This window comes from the organism of the source record quoted next, unplaced genomic scaffold, assembly GCF_019419815.1.
Source record: "Pyrus x bretschneideri cultivar Hongxiangsu unplaced genomic scaffold, Pyrus_bretschneideri_v1 Contig2, whole genome shotgun sequence".
Lineage (NCBI taxonomy): Eukaryota > Viridiplantae > Streptophyta > Magnoliopsida > Rosales > Rosaceae > Pyrus > Pyrus x bretschneideri.
The window spans coordinates 10195744-10211846 of record NW_025999501.1 but is presented as its reverse complement, the minus strand read 5'-3'; the positions used below and the strand labels follow the sequence as shown (position 1 = coordinate 10211846).

Sequence of the window (16103 nt, the reverse complement as noted above, 5' to 3'; positions counted from 1 at the left end):
GATATGGGTTCATGTTATAAACGAAAATAGGAGGGACTTTTCTTTGTTCCTTTTTTCCCTTTTTTTTTTTTTTTTTTTTTTGTTTGGGGTCCCCAATTGACGGAGCTAACGGAATTTGAAGGAGTCCAAATTGGCCCCAAAAGGGAACAGGAACATTGTTGCTGACAGTGTTAACTGGTTTATATTGTTTAAGTGAGTGATTGTATTGGGAAGGGGAAGTCTAGGTTTTTCTGTGATGGAAACTGCACAGTATTGAGAGCAGAAAGATTCAGAACACTCAGATGCCAGGTCTTCAATTTTGAGGCTTTTAATTCACTCAGTAACATTAAATACCTCATCTCGATTGTGTTTACCCTAGGACTTCGACTTTCTTTTTTGGTTTCTAACTTAAACCCTAAACCTTATCTGATTTTTGTAGCTTCGTACATAGTTTGAGAGGAGGGAATTGTCAAGATTTCAGAACAACGAGTCATCGGCTCACTCCCAATCATGCTAATATTGTTCTCCAGCTTCCATATTTCCACTCGCAAGGCTGATAGGTGTGAGAGAATTATCACAAAAGACTTTGGTGGTAGCAATACACCATTCATATATATATTGTAATTTATTTTGTTAGTTCTTCGACGTGAATTTTTTTTTATTCTTCAAAACCCGTCATTAACTTCAGTTACACATAGCTAGAGCCTGGAGGCTGGCTGACACTTACATGTAATCGGAGATTGATCTCCATCTCTATTTTGTCTCACTGCATTCATCACATGACTTGAGAATATATTTCTGATTATGCATAAGTTTATCTTTTGAAGTTGGACAAGTAAATATTGCTTAAGATGGAGCCTGCAGCCTCGTTGGCACTAATTAAATACAAGTATACAATGTGTGTTCCTTTAAGTATTCAACAAATCTTTTATAATTTATTGAAAAAATAAAATGCAAAATGAAAGTTATCTATTTTCTGTTTAAGTAAGTTGCAACTTAGGTTGGTGTCTAGGTGGGTGCCTAGGGAGTCTAGGTGGGTGCCTCAATAGGTCTAGGTGTCATTTCTTAATTTTCAAATGCCTAAGCATTAATCAGGGCGGCGGTCAACTGCCTAGGCGGCACTAGGTGGAGATTTTTAGAACAATGATTAAACATAAACATATAATATTGTAATGGTTAAAAATTCTCAACCACGAAATAAGAAACCCTAACCCATTTTTGCTGAGGTACTACTTTGTGATGTGGTTGGCAAAGAATTATCACAATATTTTATTTTCAAGTTTTCCATTTTGATCGAACACACTCATCTTGTTGAAAGAGTCCGACCACCATTTTTTATTCTTATCTTCTCTCTGTATAAATCCTTGTTGTGGGGAAAATTTTCAATGTGTCGGAAACATGGTCCGGTACACCAAGTGTCATAACAATTGGATAGATTTTTTTCTTTCAAGTTTCTAACTAATTATATTATTATACTTGGTATACTAGATCATGTTCTCAGCACACTGCAAAATCTCTCCCAGATGTGCACTAAAATTGATTTTTAAAAGTAAAATATTTGTTGACATCATAAGCTTTGTCCCGAATGTGTGATTTGTTACAAGTGTAGGGTTGACCTTAATTACTTGTTTTATTAGTAATAAACCCTTACTTTATATTTTATTGTCGATAAAGGTTGAATAATTAACACAATAATACATTTTGAGGAAATTAAATAATATGTAGCATGTGTGATGATACAATTTGCCCAAATTTGTGAACAACTTAATAATTCAGAAAGCATAATACAATTATATATGCACATAATGTTCTTATATGCTAGATCAAATGGCATACGCCTTGTAATCGTTTGACAAAAATACGTTGTGCATGCACTTAAAAAGGATTCAAAAGAATATTGCAAAGAATGAGAATTAAAATAAAAAATGGAGCTTTTTATTTAGTTAATTTCGATATATGAAAATTTTAAGTATGTTGGATTTAATTTTGAGTCGCTAGATCTTTTTTTTACTGTTAGATTTGCTCGTATTCGATCTCAACTGTTGAATTTAATATATTTATAAATTTAATTTAATTTTTTTAAAATTGAATATAGATTGTTGTTTCAACCAACAATCCAACCACTTGGGCGTCAAATAAAAAAAATAGTTGTGGTGTTTCCCTAAGCGACCAATTTTACTTAAAAAAATAAAAAATAAAAGCGTTAGCAACTAGGTCCCAGCTAGTAACATTGACTCATTTTCTAGATTAAATTTGGCCCAAAAATAATTTTTAACCTAAAATTTTTTTTTAGCTCAATAATTAGAGGAACTTTGGTTGAATTTAAAACTTAAATTTTGCATCTAACCCAACCATTGAAGTTGGTCTTATGAAAAATAAAAATACAGACTTTATAAGAACCACTGCATATACATTTTTATGTCATCGACGGACTTGATAATTGAAGCTGTTTTATATCGTTTGGTGAACAATAATTGGAATAGTCAGTGGCTAATCTAAATCTACACTTCCCAAGTTGTGGGTTCTATACCAAGTACCCACTTCAGCAATCTTGATTTATTCATTTTTTGGGGCAAGAAAAGAAAATAGAACTAAGAAATTCATAGATTTAAATAAAAAGCACAGTAAAATTTCTAAATTCAAATTATTTAGAAGTAAGATTAAATTTAGGGCATGTGGTCGATTGCTCCCGTAATTAAAAAAATCTAACCTATGCTAACCTCAAAATTTGAATTTTTCTTTTTGAACCTAAATAAGTCCAGACAAGCAAGTGGTGGATTGTTATGGTAGTTAGGACTTTCTTGTTTAGTCCACTGCGTCACGCATTCACACTCTCGTCTTATCTTGGTGTAGTTTAAACTAAGAATATCGCTTGATTTTAATAAATAAACAAAAAAATAGCCCAGGCAAAGAAAAGGTCTCAAAAAATGAGAGAAAGGATAAAACATTGCTTTAAACAATAAATGAATTAAAACTAAGAGAAATTATGTAACACAATGTTGATGGTTGAATGTTTCCTGATCCTGCATCACCTTAATATTTTAGTCCGATAATATGACCGTCTGCATTGCCCGCACAGTAAGCATAATAGCTGGAAGGCTACAAATATATATACTTGCCTCAACTCCAAATTCGTCAAAAATCAATCATGATTTTATGTGAAAGCTTCCATTATATATTCTCTCGTCAAACTAATTCACTACATGACAAGTATTTAACTGACAAACGATGTATACATTATAATTGTCTATACGATTGGTGCTGCCAATGAAACTAAATATTGGTTTGTACAAGCAATACTAGGAAGGAAGGAATTTAACATATGATTTCAAATGCAGGGATAATGCTCCTTTAGCCGGCTCAAGCTACTAGCCCCTAGCATGTGAATGGCCATAAGCTCATATAAGATAATGCTATTCACACACTTATTTTCATCTCACACGCACTTTTGTTAATTTTTGTTTATTGATCTTCTCTAATATATTAGACCCAACAGCTGAAAATTGAGATAGGAGTGTGAGAAATCAATGAGTGTGTGGATAGCACCACCTTTATACAAAACCGAATACGAACTTTTAAATAAAATATGAATTGGACATATACTAAAAAGTCAATAACAGTTAACCATACCATGATTTATCCATGGACCGCCGACTATTTATTATCCCGTATATTTTTTATTAAGAGTTTGTAACCGGACTCTATTTGTAGACATTTGCCATAGATAAATGCATAAAAGTTTGAACCAAAATCATTTTCGTTTGATTTTTTCTTTCCAAAGGCCGAATCTCAGCACATCAAATTGACTCTGCTATTGCTAAAGGACCAAGATATTTCAATACCCCAAAGTTATGCCACAAAGTCGACCAAGTGGACGCCATTAAAAGGAAACAATTAACCATCCAACAGGCCCTTTTGCACCACTGAATCGACAATCTGTCTTACTTAAAAGGATTCTGAATGTAAGTTACATCAAGCATCAGCAACAATATTTCGAACAAGCGTTTCGTACAATCACCTGTGGGGGCAACGGCGAGAACAAAACCTGGGGAAAAAGGATTAACCAAACCAACCTATACATGAACTACTCGGTGCAGCGCACAGCTATCAAGATTTTATAGGGTGTAAAACTTATAACTTGAAATGTACAAATGGCTTCCAACGAACAGAATATCTAACTCCATATGTAACGCTTCCAAAAAAAGTTTGCGGCAGAGCCATATAAGCAGAGAACAGGCTCAATCCGGTATGTTAGCAATTACTGTAATTACTCTTTCATTCTACCAACCTTATAAATAGAGCATCACTCACGCTGCTGTCAGGCCGATAAAGGAGGGAAATCTTCTTCATCTTTCAAACGGTATGACTGTGCAGCGATCCTAAATGTCCAAAAACAAAAGGTTAAACGGAGTCCTATCTGTGTTCACTATCGGTGACTAAGAATTCTTAAAAACAAATGAAATTGTAATACCTATCCTGATCTGTAACCAACTCAGCTTTTGTCAACTGCATCCTTGGTGATAAATGGTCACTGCTTGAGTTCTGACTGAATGATGAGCCAGCGTTTGTATGTTTGCCATTTGCAGGTCCCTCTGGTGGGGGATGCCCCATTGCCCCAAATTCTACAACTTTCTCAGAGGAATGAATTGAACCATTCGCATTAGGGTGTACTTTCCTTCTAGGGGAACCAGCGGGGCTATCTGAAGACCCAGCTTTTCCCCCACCTTTATGAAGAGACATTTGTAGTTGTGACAGATCACGACTGCTTCTGTCCGACGTATAATTCTCTGAAGATGGTATCATGGCATGGCCATTGTTACGATGAGACCTCAGCGGTGCTTGATTTCTTCCCCTTGGCGTCACAGGCCTATCTTTGAAATGATTCTGCAAAATTTTATGCATAAAAGCACTTCAGATGAAAAGGCCCAGCAACTGAAACATAGCTGAAAAGAGAAACTGCAAACGACCAGCAGATTGACAAAAATCTGGCCCTTAAATTTTATGACTTCAAGAAATTTCAGAGGCTTAGAATGAGTATACCGTATTGGGAAAGTACGTTCCGGTTCCTCGTGGCTTTGGCAACTCCTCCATGCCAAAGGTTATGCCATTTGGCAACATTGGTGGGTTCATCGGATAGAATGGTGGCCTAGGGACAACACCATTGACATTCATATGGGAAAATGCATTCTGCCTGAGCTGCACTGACTCTCGAACTGCATCCCATGGCTTCTTGCCCTGAAACTGTGGGTGCACCGGAGGTGGCATCATGGGAGGAATTGCCACATTTAGCTCACAGTCATAACGCCGACGCCCATAGTTTAGACTATTTAAATGACTACCGTAATCCCCACTCAGATCTGTTAAACAGTTATAAGGTTTGGGACTTCCAGCGGTACCACTTGACATTGGATAATAACTAGGATAGAAGTAATCGGAGGAACACACAACAGAACTCAACCGTGACGGATGGAGCTTAGATCCAACAGGAGATGGAGCTTCCTGATTACAACCTAACTGATTCTCATCCTGGTTTCCAACAAAATTATCAGCTGAACCAAAGTTTTCTGGCAATTGCTGATCTTGATTTCCATTGCCAATGTCCCCATCCTCAGTTGATGAGTGAGAGGACCAGAGATGAGGTGCATGCTGTACTTTACCTAAAGGAGATATACTCAGTTCACAACTGGACGGCAAAGGATATTGAGCATCATTTGAAATTGTAAGACCCTGAAATCTGGAGGTAGCAAGGTCTTTTGCATCCCCTGTAAGACGCCTTTCGGAAAGAGCAATTCCATTTGGGGAACTGTCCTCTTCCAATAACATTGTTGGGGATGCTACCCTTGTACTGCTTTCATGTGGTCCATTAACATCTTGATCAGGTTTCATATCAGTTTCATGCGGTCTAGTCAGACCTTGACCAGGTATATGAGCACTTGTGACTTCACCATTCCCTGATCTCTCATGATTTAACCCACATTCCCCAATCATGCCACTAGAATAGGCAGACTCCAATTCATAAAGTGTCTGATCTTCTTGTGACTCTGTACCTACCGATAACGGCACATTACCATACCCCTCATATATGGACCATGGGGCAGGATCTTGGACATCAGGCCTTTGTCCGCCTCCATGTCTGTCCAATGTGTTTGCAAAAAACTTTCGGATCTCATCATCTATGTTTACTTCTGGCTGAGAAAGAATGCGCCCCAGTTTACGAGCACCATATGTGAAAGCACTTCTTATTCGGTAAAAGTTACCTGTATTTAGGAATGCAGGTTGTCATCAACTAATCAACAGAAAAATCCGACAAAAAAAACAGAATAACAAAACGGGAGGACTATAGGGACATTAATTCACCTTTACTCACACTTCGGCCAAGGTTGTTATTGTCTTTAAGCGGATCAACTATGTTAAGATGCTTTGGTTGAAATGTTCTATGGTTTGTCTCATATCCTCTTGAAGGAACTGAGAAGCTTTCCACACATCCCTTGAGAAAATCATTACTCAGCAATAGATCACCGCCACCATTTTCCGGGGTCTCGACTACAAAATGGATCACAAAGACTCTCAATTAAACACATTTGCCCATACAGCATGGCACCAATACAAAAAGATGTTGCTCACCCAAGAGATCTGGAAGAGAAGATAAACGAACAGGACCACTCAAGCTGATACAATAGCTGTCCCAATCAAATTTACTAAAGTAGTCCAAGAATTTATATAGGACCTATAGAACATTGAACAGCGAGTTAAATTTATGCCATAGGTATGGAGGATACTAGTGCTAAGGCATTAAAGCACTCACTGCTAGAGGACCATTCAAAGATGAATGGAAGAGGTGGAAAATATACAGAACCAAAGTCTCCAAAGCATATGTCGAAATCAAACCATGATGGGCACCAAGAATCCGGCTCTCATAATAGCACCAGGCTTTAATTAGTATGATACTGCGTTTAAAAAGATGGTCTTTGCTAATGAGGCGATCAACCTATGCAATAAGAAGCATCATGGATATGATTAGCGAAGCTAAAGAACAAGGGATATAAATTCCATAAAAATCACAAACCACTCAGATCACCAAAAGCATAACATAAGATCAAAAGTAAAACTATGACTTGAAAAGGATAGAAGAGGTTGGAGTCACCGCTCAACTGAGTAGCAATTGAATAGCATTCAAGGTTATTGGTTATAAGGCATAAATCAACATAATCTTTCTACCGAAGACTTGAAAAACAAGTTTCATTAGACAACTCAGAGCTTCCAATAAAAGAATCCATTTATACAATCGAAATCTGGAACATTCAATTCATATGTAACAAATCGAACTTCATTTTCAGTTCAGCTCTGTATGAATGACTACCTGCTCAAGGAAGCATAGTGTGCATAGCCCTCCTAACTGATTGAAGGAAATATCAACCACAATATTTTGCACAAGGCACTTTACAAGCTTGACCTGCCACAACAAAACCAAACATTCTTTACATAGGAAAATCAAAACTTGAGTTAACTAGAATCAAAATAATGACTAATCACATCGACTCACATGTAGTAATTTAATTTAAAGGAAAGGCAATTACACAACATAAACTCAACACAAAAACTTGACTAGACATGCATGGCAGGATCAACACTAAGCTGTAACTTATACCTATCATCAATCTAATAAGTTAAGGGGTAAAAGCTAAAAACCTCTGCCCGAATCAACTGGACATCTTTCACCATAAACTCAGCAGCCACATTTTGATCTTCCCTTTCAAGGACAGCGCAGACAGCATTGGCCAGCGCCTCCTCCACATTCATACCACCAAAAGCAGTCAAATCAATATCTCCATCAGGCAGATAGGTCTTTAGAGGTACAGACCCAAATGGGAACACCTGCAACGATTTAAGTAAAATCAATATGCCCGCGTGGTTACACCCCCTCCACCTCCCGACAAATATCAAATAGGGTCATGACATCATAAGTTTGTCATCGAAAAGACCATTGCTGAGTTTGAGAAAAATCAAATGGTATAATGAGAAATTGAATTTGCAAGCACCCAACTCACTCGAAGTAAAAATCTTCGAAGCTATACCGACTTACATTACCTATTCACATAAAACGTAGATATAATTGCGGATTTAAGTAAACTTTCGAGCTAATCATACAAACGATGTAGACCATTTGAACCAATGAACTACATTACTTGTAACTAAACTCAAGGTCCAAGTTTTGTGTAGCTAAAGGAAGAAATTTTCAACTTTTCGAACAATACAATCAAATTTAACGGCTTTAATCACCATAGAGGTTAAACTACCGAGTGCTTCGGTCTTCTGTCCTACATTAAATTCTTCTACAAAACAAACAAATCTTTGCAGCCCAATACATCGTACGGCACCAAATTCAACTTCTTTCATTCACATTCGTATGTATGTACGGAAGACGTATTTATTTGGTACGTATAAAAATACTGACCTCGCAATCAAGACAACTTTTGATGAGCCTCTGAACGTATTCGATGACCGCCTTCCTCCTCCTCTCAGACACGTCAGTGGGCTGCACCTGCGCTATGACCCCCTGCGTCGCCTCCTCCGCCCTCAGCCAGTACTCAGCGCTAACAGCCGTCGGCGCAGAAGCAGAAGCAGCCGCCGCCGCCTGTTGATTCGATGAAAATTGGGAAGGAGGTGATGACGACAACGACGATGACGAAGAAGCCCTCTCCCTCTCCTCCAACACGGCGCCGTTTGGTTCAGGCGACCAATCCCGAAGATCGCCCATGAAATAACAGAAATTTACCGAAAAATCACAAAAAAACCGAACCGGAAATCCTCACGCCGCTTGACCGTACAACCATAACGACGACAACAACGGTGGTGTCGGCGAATTGCAAAAATCGAAGGTTGATTTGGGCGATCAGATTTTGCAGATTGGTACGGACGGTTGGGCAAAACGACGGTGTGATTGGAACGAAACGACTTGCAATTTGAGGTTTTGGGGAGACGAAGTGGTTATTAATTTTTTTTTTTTTTTTTTTTAATTTCTCAGATGGATTCCAAGTGATACTATGTACGAGCAGGTTTGTCGATTTTATGTTTTTTATGAGGTTTTTATTTTTATTTATTTATTTTTGGGGAATGTTAAATAGACAAATTTAAATTTTTTTTTTCTTATTTTTTTTAATTTTTTATAAAAGGATAACAACTACTAGTAAGTTATGGTTATTCATCTTGTAGGGTCCGGAGAGGCTATTGGGGAATTTTACCCTTTCATTGGCCATAGTCAAGCATCAGAAATGCAAATTATATGATATGTCATAAATAAAAAATAATAACGTTAATCAACATTTAAGTAATCTACAACCACATTATATGACTTACAAAATTTGGTCTAAAAGCTGGCCTTTTTAGCATTACTCTTTTGTTTGTTAGATTCTACTTTCATGCTACGTAGTATCAAATACAACAAGCATTGAATGATCTAAATTTACGAGACCCCAATAAACGTAATCTAAACCAATTTTAATCTTCCAAATTCCAATGCTCATAATATTTAATGGTACGTAACAAAGAAGAATTTTCTATTTTTTAGGGAAAACTTTAAATCATAAAAAACGAAAATGTAGTTGTTTCCATTGTCGTTTGTCCATCTCTCTTCTTTCTTTCATTCACACTTCCTTCTTGTGTCAAAGGGTTTTCTTTGCCAATTTACATTTTCAGGCGCCAAAGGTCAACATTTTACCCTCCAAGTTTTGAAGAGTAGAGGTACAACTCGGACGGATTGTAAGAGCGAGATTAAACTAATTGTAACTTACTTTTTAAACCACTTGGTACTATGATTTTAATATTATCTAAATTAGAAATTGGGATTCAGTTTGGGCCAACAAGGCCTCAAATCAACTTAACCAGAAAAAACAATTTGGTTGAGTCTAGTTCGGGTAGGTTTTATCCTAATATAAACCTACTTAGCCGTTCGCGCTTGGTGAGTATAGATCGACCCAGCCAAGTTGGAGTAACATTATTTTCTTTTTCATTTCGTTCTTTTGATAAAAACAATATTCGAAACTATTCTAGTTTAAGTAGAGTGAAATCATAGTTCGATCTCTTCCCAATATGTAGATATGACATTGTTTGCAACTTTACAAGATGCCACCTTGTGACTCATTGCATAACATAATCTTATTGCATTTTGACGTATTAGGACGGAGGTAACATATGGCTCAAATCGTTGCCTTTTGCCTTTCTTGGTAGAGTCACTTGTTTTTTAATTCTTTCGTTCCTTTTAACCCACGTGGTAAGATGATGGAAATACTAAAGAACAAAATAGAATCCCACGTTTAAATCCCTCGACGTGAACGCTTCACTTGGTATAATATCTTGAATTTAATTATAAGCTATATTTTATACTAATTTGTATAATTGGAAGGTAGATGGTTAGAATTCCAAACGTATTGGGTTAAAGAAGTAGACACTGACTATCTGGCAATACACTAATGAACCCGAGACATTATGAATTGAAAATAAAACCCTAACTATCTAGACAATTCACCACTTACAAACCTATCACACCAAATTGTCTTTTGTTGATTTTAATCGAAAAATTAGTTTTTGTTTTTACTATGTGGATTGAACACAATACATATCTTCGTGAAATAACAAGAACTTCACCTAGTATTCTTGCATTATTATATATAATAGAAATGCTATTAATTTGTTATAGATGATGGTTAGCATAAGTTCCAAATTTGATAGCTAGTGATCCTAAAGCATAATGAGAGGGTAATGAGGGGTTGGAGGAAGGCAACATAGAGGATCAACTAGAGTCTAGACTCTACAGTTGCCCAACCAACCAATAAATGGAGAAATTTTCAGTGTAAGAATATGATTCGGTAAATCAAAATTTATAATACAAATGGTTGAATTTTTTTTTCAAATGTCAAACAATTTGTATTATGACATTTAGTGTATCAAGCCGTGTTCCTAATAATAAGGAGAATGACAAGTCGTCCAATGCAGTTACTGTTAAATAGTCTGATAAAGCTAAATGTAATTAGTTCTGTTAGTAACTGTAATTAGTTAAGGTAGTTGAGGGTATTCTTGTAACTAGCCTAAGGCAGCTAAGGCTATATATATTCACATTTGTGTAACTGATTTATTCATTCAATACAATTGGAAAACTTACAGAGAAAGTTTTCTGTTTCTATATGGTATCACGTCATTCTACTTCATAGCACCGACCTTCTCTTTCGCTCGTCAAATCGATCGATTCTTGATCGATTCTCTCTGATTCTTTGATTTTTGTCTTCGAGCTCTCTTGAATCTTGATCTCTTTAAGATATGGCTGCTCAATTTGACTCGCCACCAACTGGATCATCTTCTCTGATCATCTCTCATTCGGTCCAAAACCCTAATTCTTCCTCTAATCCCATTCATCTAAACTTGTATACCTCTCTTACGATTCACAACATTGGCAGTATGGTGCCGATCAAGCTGAAACGATCCAACTATCTGCCATGGCGAGCACTGTTTGCTCCAATTTTCCGCCGATACAAAGTTCTTGGTATTATTAATGGCATTGAGATTTGTCCTTCACCATTCTTGCATGATCGCTCAATGAACCCTACCTTCGAGGATTGGTATGAAAAGGATCAAAATCTCTTGATCTGGCTTAATTATACCATCTCAGAAGAAATCATTCTATTCATAGTTGGTGTTTCTTCTTCTCACGAGCTTTAGGTAAAGCTTGAACAGCGCTTTGGTGGAGTTTCGGAGGCTCACTTTCACCAATTGCGACCGCGACTCCATTCAATTTAGAAAGGATCTCAGTCCATCTCTGATTATCTTCAACAAATCAAGGAAATTGCTGATTCCTTGCAAGCTGCTGGTGCCTCAGTGTCCGATCGTGACCTAATTGCTGCTACACTTCATGGATTGCCTGATGAATTCGAATCCCTTATTGATTTCATCATGTTGTGGTTATCTTCTACATCCATTGACGAACTCCATGGTCTCTTACTCACCAAAGAGTTGTCTATGGCTCGCCGCAGAACTATTATTTCATCCTCTGTCACTGAGCCTTTTCAAGCATTCTCAGTGCAATCTCAACCTCTCATGCTTCCTACTCCATCTGCTTTTGTTGCTCAGAATCAACCACTTCACTCTGCTTCTCGGTTTAACTCAAATCGTGGTAAGCCATCTCGAGGTAATTTCTCCTCCAATCGCAGCAATCGCAATTTTCATAATCCTCGTGGTACTTTCACTACAAATCGTGGCAATCGAAATTATCAAGGCTCTCGCAATTATCAAGGTTCTTCCTCTTTCAAAGTTCCTTGTTAGATCTGTGGTTCCACCAGTCATGAGGCAATTAACTGCTTTGATCGTATGAATTTGGACATCTGTGGTCGAATTCCTCCAACCAAACTTGCTACTATGTGTGTGCATCATTCAGTTAAACCTTCTCAGCCCTGGTTAATTGACTCTGGCACCACTTCCCACATCACCAATAATGTAGCCAATATTTCTTCTCCTACTCCCTACACTGGAGAAGACAAAGTCTACATTAGCAATGGTAAATGATTGTCTATCCATAATATTGGTTTATCATCTCTGCACACTCCTTATAATTCCTTTAAGCTGAGAAATGTTTTACATGTTCCTTTCATGAAACATAATCTCTTGTCTGCTTATCAGTTTCTTAAGGATAATAACTGTTCATTGACTCTTGACCCTTATTCAAGGATCACATTTCGGGGAAGATGTTTTTGCAAGGACCTGTTGTAGGATGGTTTCTATCCTCTACAAGGTTCCACCAGTCTCCACACTTCTCCACCTTTAGCTCTTCTCAGCATCAAAACACCTGTCACAATATGGCACAAGCGCCTACGACATCCTTCCTCCTCCATTTTCAGAAGGGTTATATCTAACAATAATCTTGCATACCAAGGCAAGAAGAGTGTTGATTTTTTCTGTTCAGATTGTGCACTTGCTAAGAACCACAAGCTTCCTTTTGGAGTGGCTTCTTCATCAACCACTCAAAGTCTCCAACTTCTGCATTATGATCTATGGGGACCTGCATCGGTTACATCTAATAGTGGTTTCAAGTATTACCTACTTCTTGTTGATAACTTTAGTAAATATAGTTGGTTTTTTCCATTGAAGTCCAAATCTGATGTATTTTCTACATTTGTTACTTTCGAAAGCTATGTATAAAATTTCAGTGGAAATAAAATCAAGATTCTGTGCTTAGATTCATGGGGTGAATTCATTAGTCACTCCTTTGCTTATTTTCTTAGTGCACATGGTATATTACATCAATTAAGTTGTCCTCATACTCCTGAACAAAATGGTTGTGCAGAGAGGAAGCATAGACATCTTGTTGAGACAGCTCGAACATTACTTGTTGCCTCTCATGTTCCTCAAGTGTTTTGGGTTGAAGCATTCTCCACTGCAATATATCTTATTAATAGGCTTCCTATTTTTGGTCTTACAAAGTCACCTTGGGAACTTCTCTTTAATCAACACCCAGATTACTCTAAACTGAAAGTTTTTGGCTGCCAATGTTATCCCTGGCTTAAACCTTACATTCCCAGCAAATTGGATACTAAAAGCAAAAGTTGTGTGTTTTTGGGATATAGTCTACAACATAAAGGCTATAGGTGTCTTGATCCCATGACAAATAGGATCTACATATCAAGACATGTTGTCTTTGATGAACAATCTTATCCATTTAAATCATTGCTGCTTCATAGTTCCAATTCAGAGAATTCATCTCCCGCATATTCTCCATCCTTAGATATTCACTTCCACAAATACTTCTTAAGTTCTCCTACAGCTAGTCACTTTTCAGACTCACCATGTAATTCTGTACCTAATCCTATCACTCAGATCTCAACTTCACCTGAGAGTCCTTCATGCAATCAGTCAGTGGATAATTCTCACAATTCTTCCAGCTCTGTCTCTCTCAGAGACTTCTCTCTAGTGCCTATTCAGACAAGTCATCCACCAATTTCTGGGAATACACATCTTATGATTACAAGATCCAAGGCTGGAATATACAAGTCTAGAGCTTATTCAAACATCCACTTCCTGTTGATCTTGAATTTGTTCCCAGTACTTATTTGCAAGCATCAAAGCATGCTCACTGGAGAGCTGCAATGCAAGCTAAATATAATGCTTTAATAACCACAGATACTTGGTCTCTTGTTCCCTCTCATCCTTCTCAGAATGCAGTTGGTTGTAAATGGGTTTTTCGGGTCAAGAAAAATCCTGATGGAACCATTGACAGACACAAAGCCCGCTTGGTGGCAAAAGGCTTTCATCAGCAAGAAGGAGTTGATTTTCAAGAAACCTTTAGTCCTGTTGCTAAACCAGTTACCATTCGGATTCTTTTTACACTTGTTGTCCAATATAATTGGTTCTTGAACCAATTAGACATTAGCAATGCATTCCTTCATGGAGACTTAAAGGAAGATGTTTACATGCACCAACCTCCAGGTTTTATTGATCCAAACTCTCCTAATTTTGTTTGCAAACTGAAGAAATCCTTATATGGTCTTAAACAAGCTCCTCGATCTTGGTTTGATAAATTGTTTCAAGCCCTTCGTACATGATAAATTGTTTCAAGCCCTTCGTACACTTAGGTTTCACCAATCCCAATCTGATGCTTCTTTGTTTGTCCTTAATTGACCTCAGTTAGTCATTGTCCTTGTTTATGTGGATGATATCTTAGTTACTGGACCCAACTCTCAACTCTGTCAACAGTTTATACATAAACTTAGCACTCAGTTTCCAGTAAAAGATCTTGGTCCTTTACACTATTTCTTGGGATTGGAAATTCACAACCCAACTCTCAACTCTGTCAACAGTTTATACATAAACTTAGCACTCAATTTCCAGTAAAAGATCTTGGTCCTTTACATTATTTCTTGGGATTGGAAATTCACAGATCTCCCAATGGACTCTTTCTCTATCAGACCAAGTACTTACTTGATCTCCTCAAGAAAAAAAATATGGAGGGTGCCAAACCTTGTTGCACTTCTCTCGGTTCTAAGAAACTGGACCACAATGGGCCTCTTTTATCCAATCCCACTGAATATCGTTCTATAGTTGGTGGATTACAATATCTCACTTAGACTCAACCGGATCTTGCATTTGCTGTTAATCAGATATGTCAATTTATGCATGCTCCAAGAGAACAAAATCTTCAAGCAGCAAAAAGGGTTCTCAGATTTCTTAAAGGTTCTATTTCTCATGGTTTATGGTTCACTAAAAGTCCTATCAATCTTTCAGCATACTCTGATGCTGATTGAGCTGGCTGCAGGTTTGATAGGCGGTCCACCACTGGATATTGTGATTTTCTTGGCTCTAATCTCATCAATTGGAGTGCAAAAAAACAAAGTATTGTTGCTCGTTCCTCTACAGAAGCTGAATATTGTTCTTTAGCACATATTTCTGCAGAACTCACTTGGGTTTGCAAAATTCTCAAAGATCTTCATTTCCCTCTACCTACACTACCTACACTATGGTGTGATAATATCTTCGTAATCTCTTTAGCATCTAATCCTATTTTTCATGCTCGAACCAAGCATGTTGAGATTGACTATCACTACATCTGGGAGTTGGTACTCGCAAATCTCATCAAAGTTCACTATGTTTGTTATGAAGATCAATTGGCTGATCTTCACACCAAATCTTTGTCTAAGAGCAGATTCTCTTATATGTGTTCCAAGCTTCCAATTGGAATCCTCACTGATTCCTCCTTTAGCTTGAGGGGGTGTAATAGGGAGAATGACAAGTCATCCAATGCAGTTACTATTAAATAGTCTGATAAAGCTAAATGTAATTAATTCTGTGAGTAACTGTAATTAGTTAAGGTAGTTGAGGGTATTCTTGTAACTAGCCTAAGGCAGCTAAGGCTATATATATTCACATCTGTGTAATTGATTTATTCATTCAATACAATTGAATAACTTATAGAGAAAGTTTTCTGTTTCTATACTTAATACCTTGAAAAATCTCTCAAAAAGTTCACATCCACATGGAGCATTTATTAATCTTTAAGACATTTGGTCCAAAATTACACCAAAAAGAGAAATTTGGCAAAAAAAAAAAAATTGACTAAAAAAGATATGGCCCAAATAGGAACGTTA

General features: G+C 37.2%; 1 protein-coding gene across 1 annotated transcript; it reads right to left on the bottom strand.

Moving 5' to 3' along the window:
- Nucleotides 1-3903: 3903 nt before the first annotated feature.
- Nucleotides 3904-8792, bottom strand: LOC103961195. The gene is made up of 9 exons (XM_009373728.3): nucleotides 8435-8792; nucleotides 7669-7854; nucleotides 7340-7432; nucleotides 6785-6967; nucleotides 6604-6706; nucleotides 6337-6522; nucleotides 5020-6236; nucleotides 4451-4863; nucleotides 3904-4358 (listed from the first exon to the last, which is right to left on the bottom strand). The coding sequence occupies exons 1-9, from the start codon at nucleotides 8735-8737 to the stop codon at nucleotides 4298-4300; spliced, it is 2745 nt and encodes a 914-aa protein (XP_009372003.2). The 5' UTR covers nucleotides 8738-8792; the 3' UTR covers nucleotides 3904-4297.
- Between the last annotated feature and the right edge of the window lie 7311 nt (nucleotides 8793-16103).

Bases quoted from the DNA above. Each gene is read 5' to 3' on its own strand.
- LOC103961195 (XM_009373728.3), bottom strand. From the start codon at position 8,737: ATGGGCGATCTTCGGGATTGGTCGCCTGAACCAAACGGCGCCGTGTTG. The intron at 7,433-7,668 runs GTTTTTAGCTTT...TTGTTGTGGCAG, and splicing joins TCCAGTTGATTCGGGCAGAG to GTCAAGCTTGTAAAGTGCCT. The intron at 6,968-7,339 runs GTAGTCATTCAT...CTTATTGCATAG, and splicing joins CACTATGCTTCCTTGAGCAG to GTTGATCGCCTCATTAGCAA.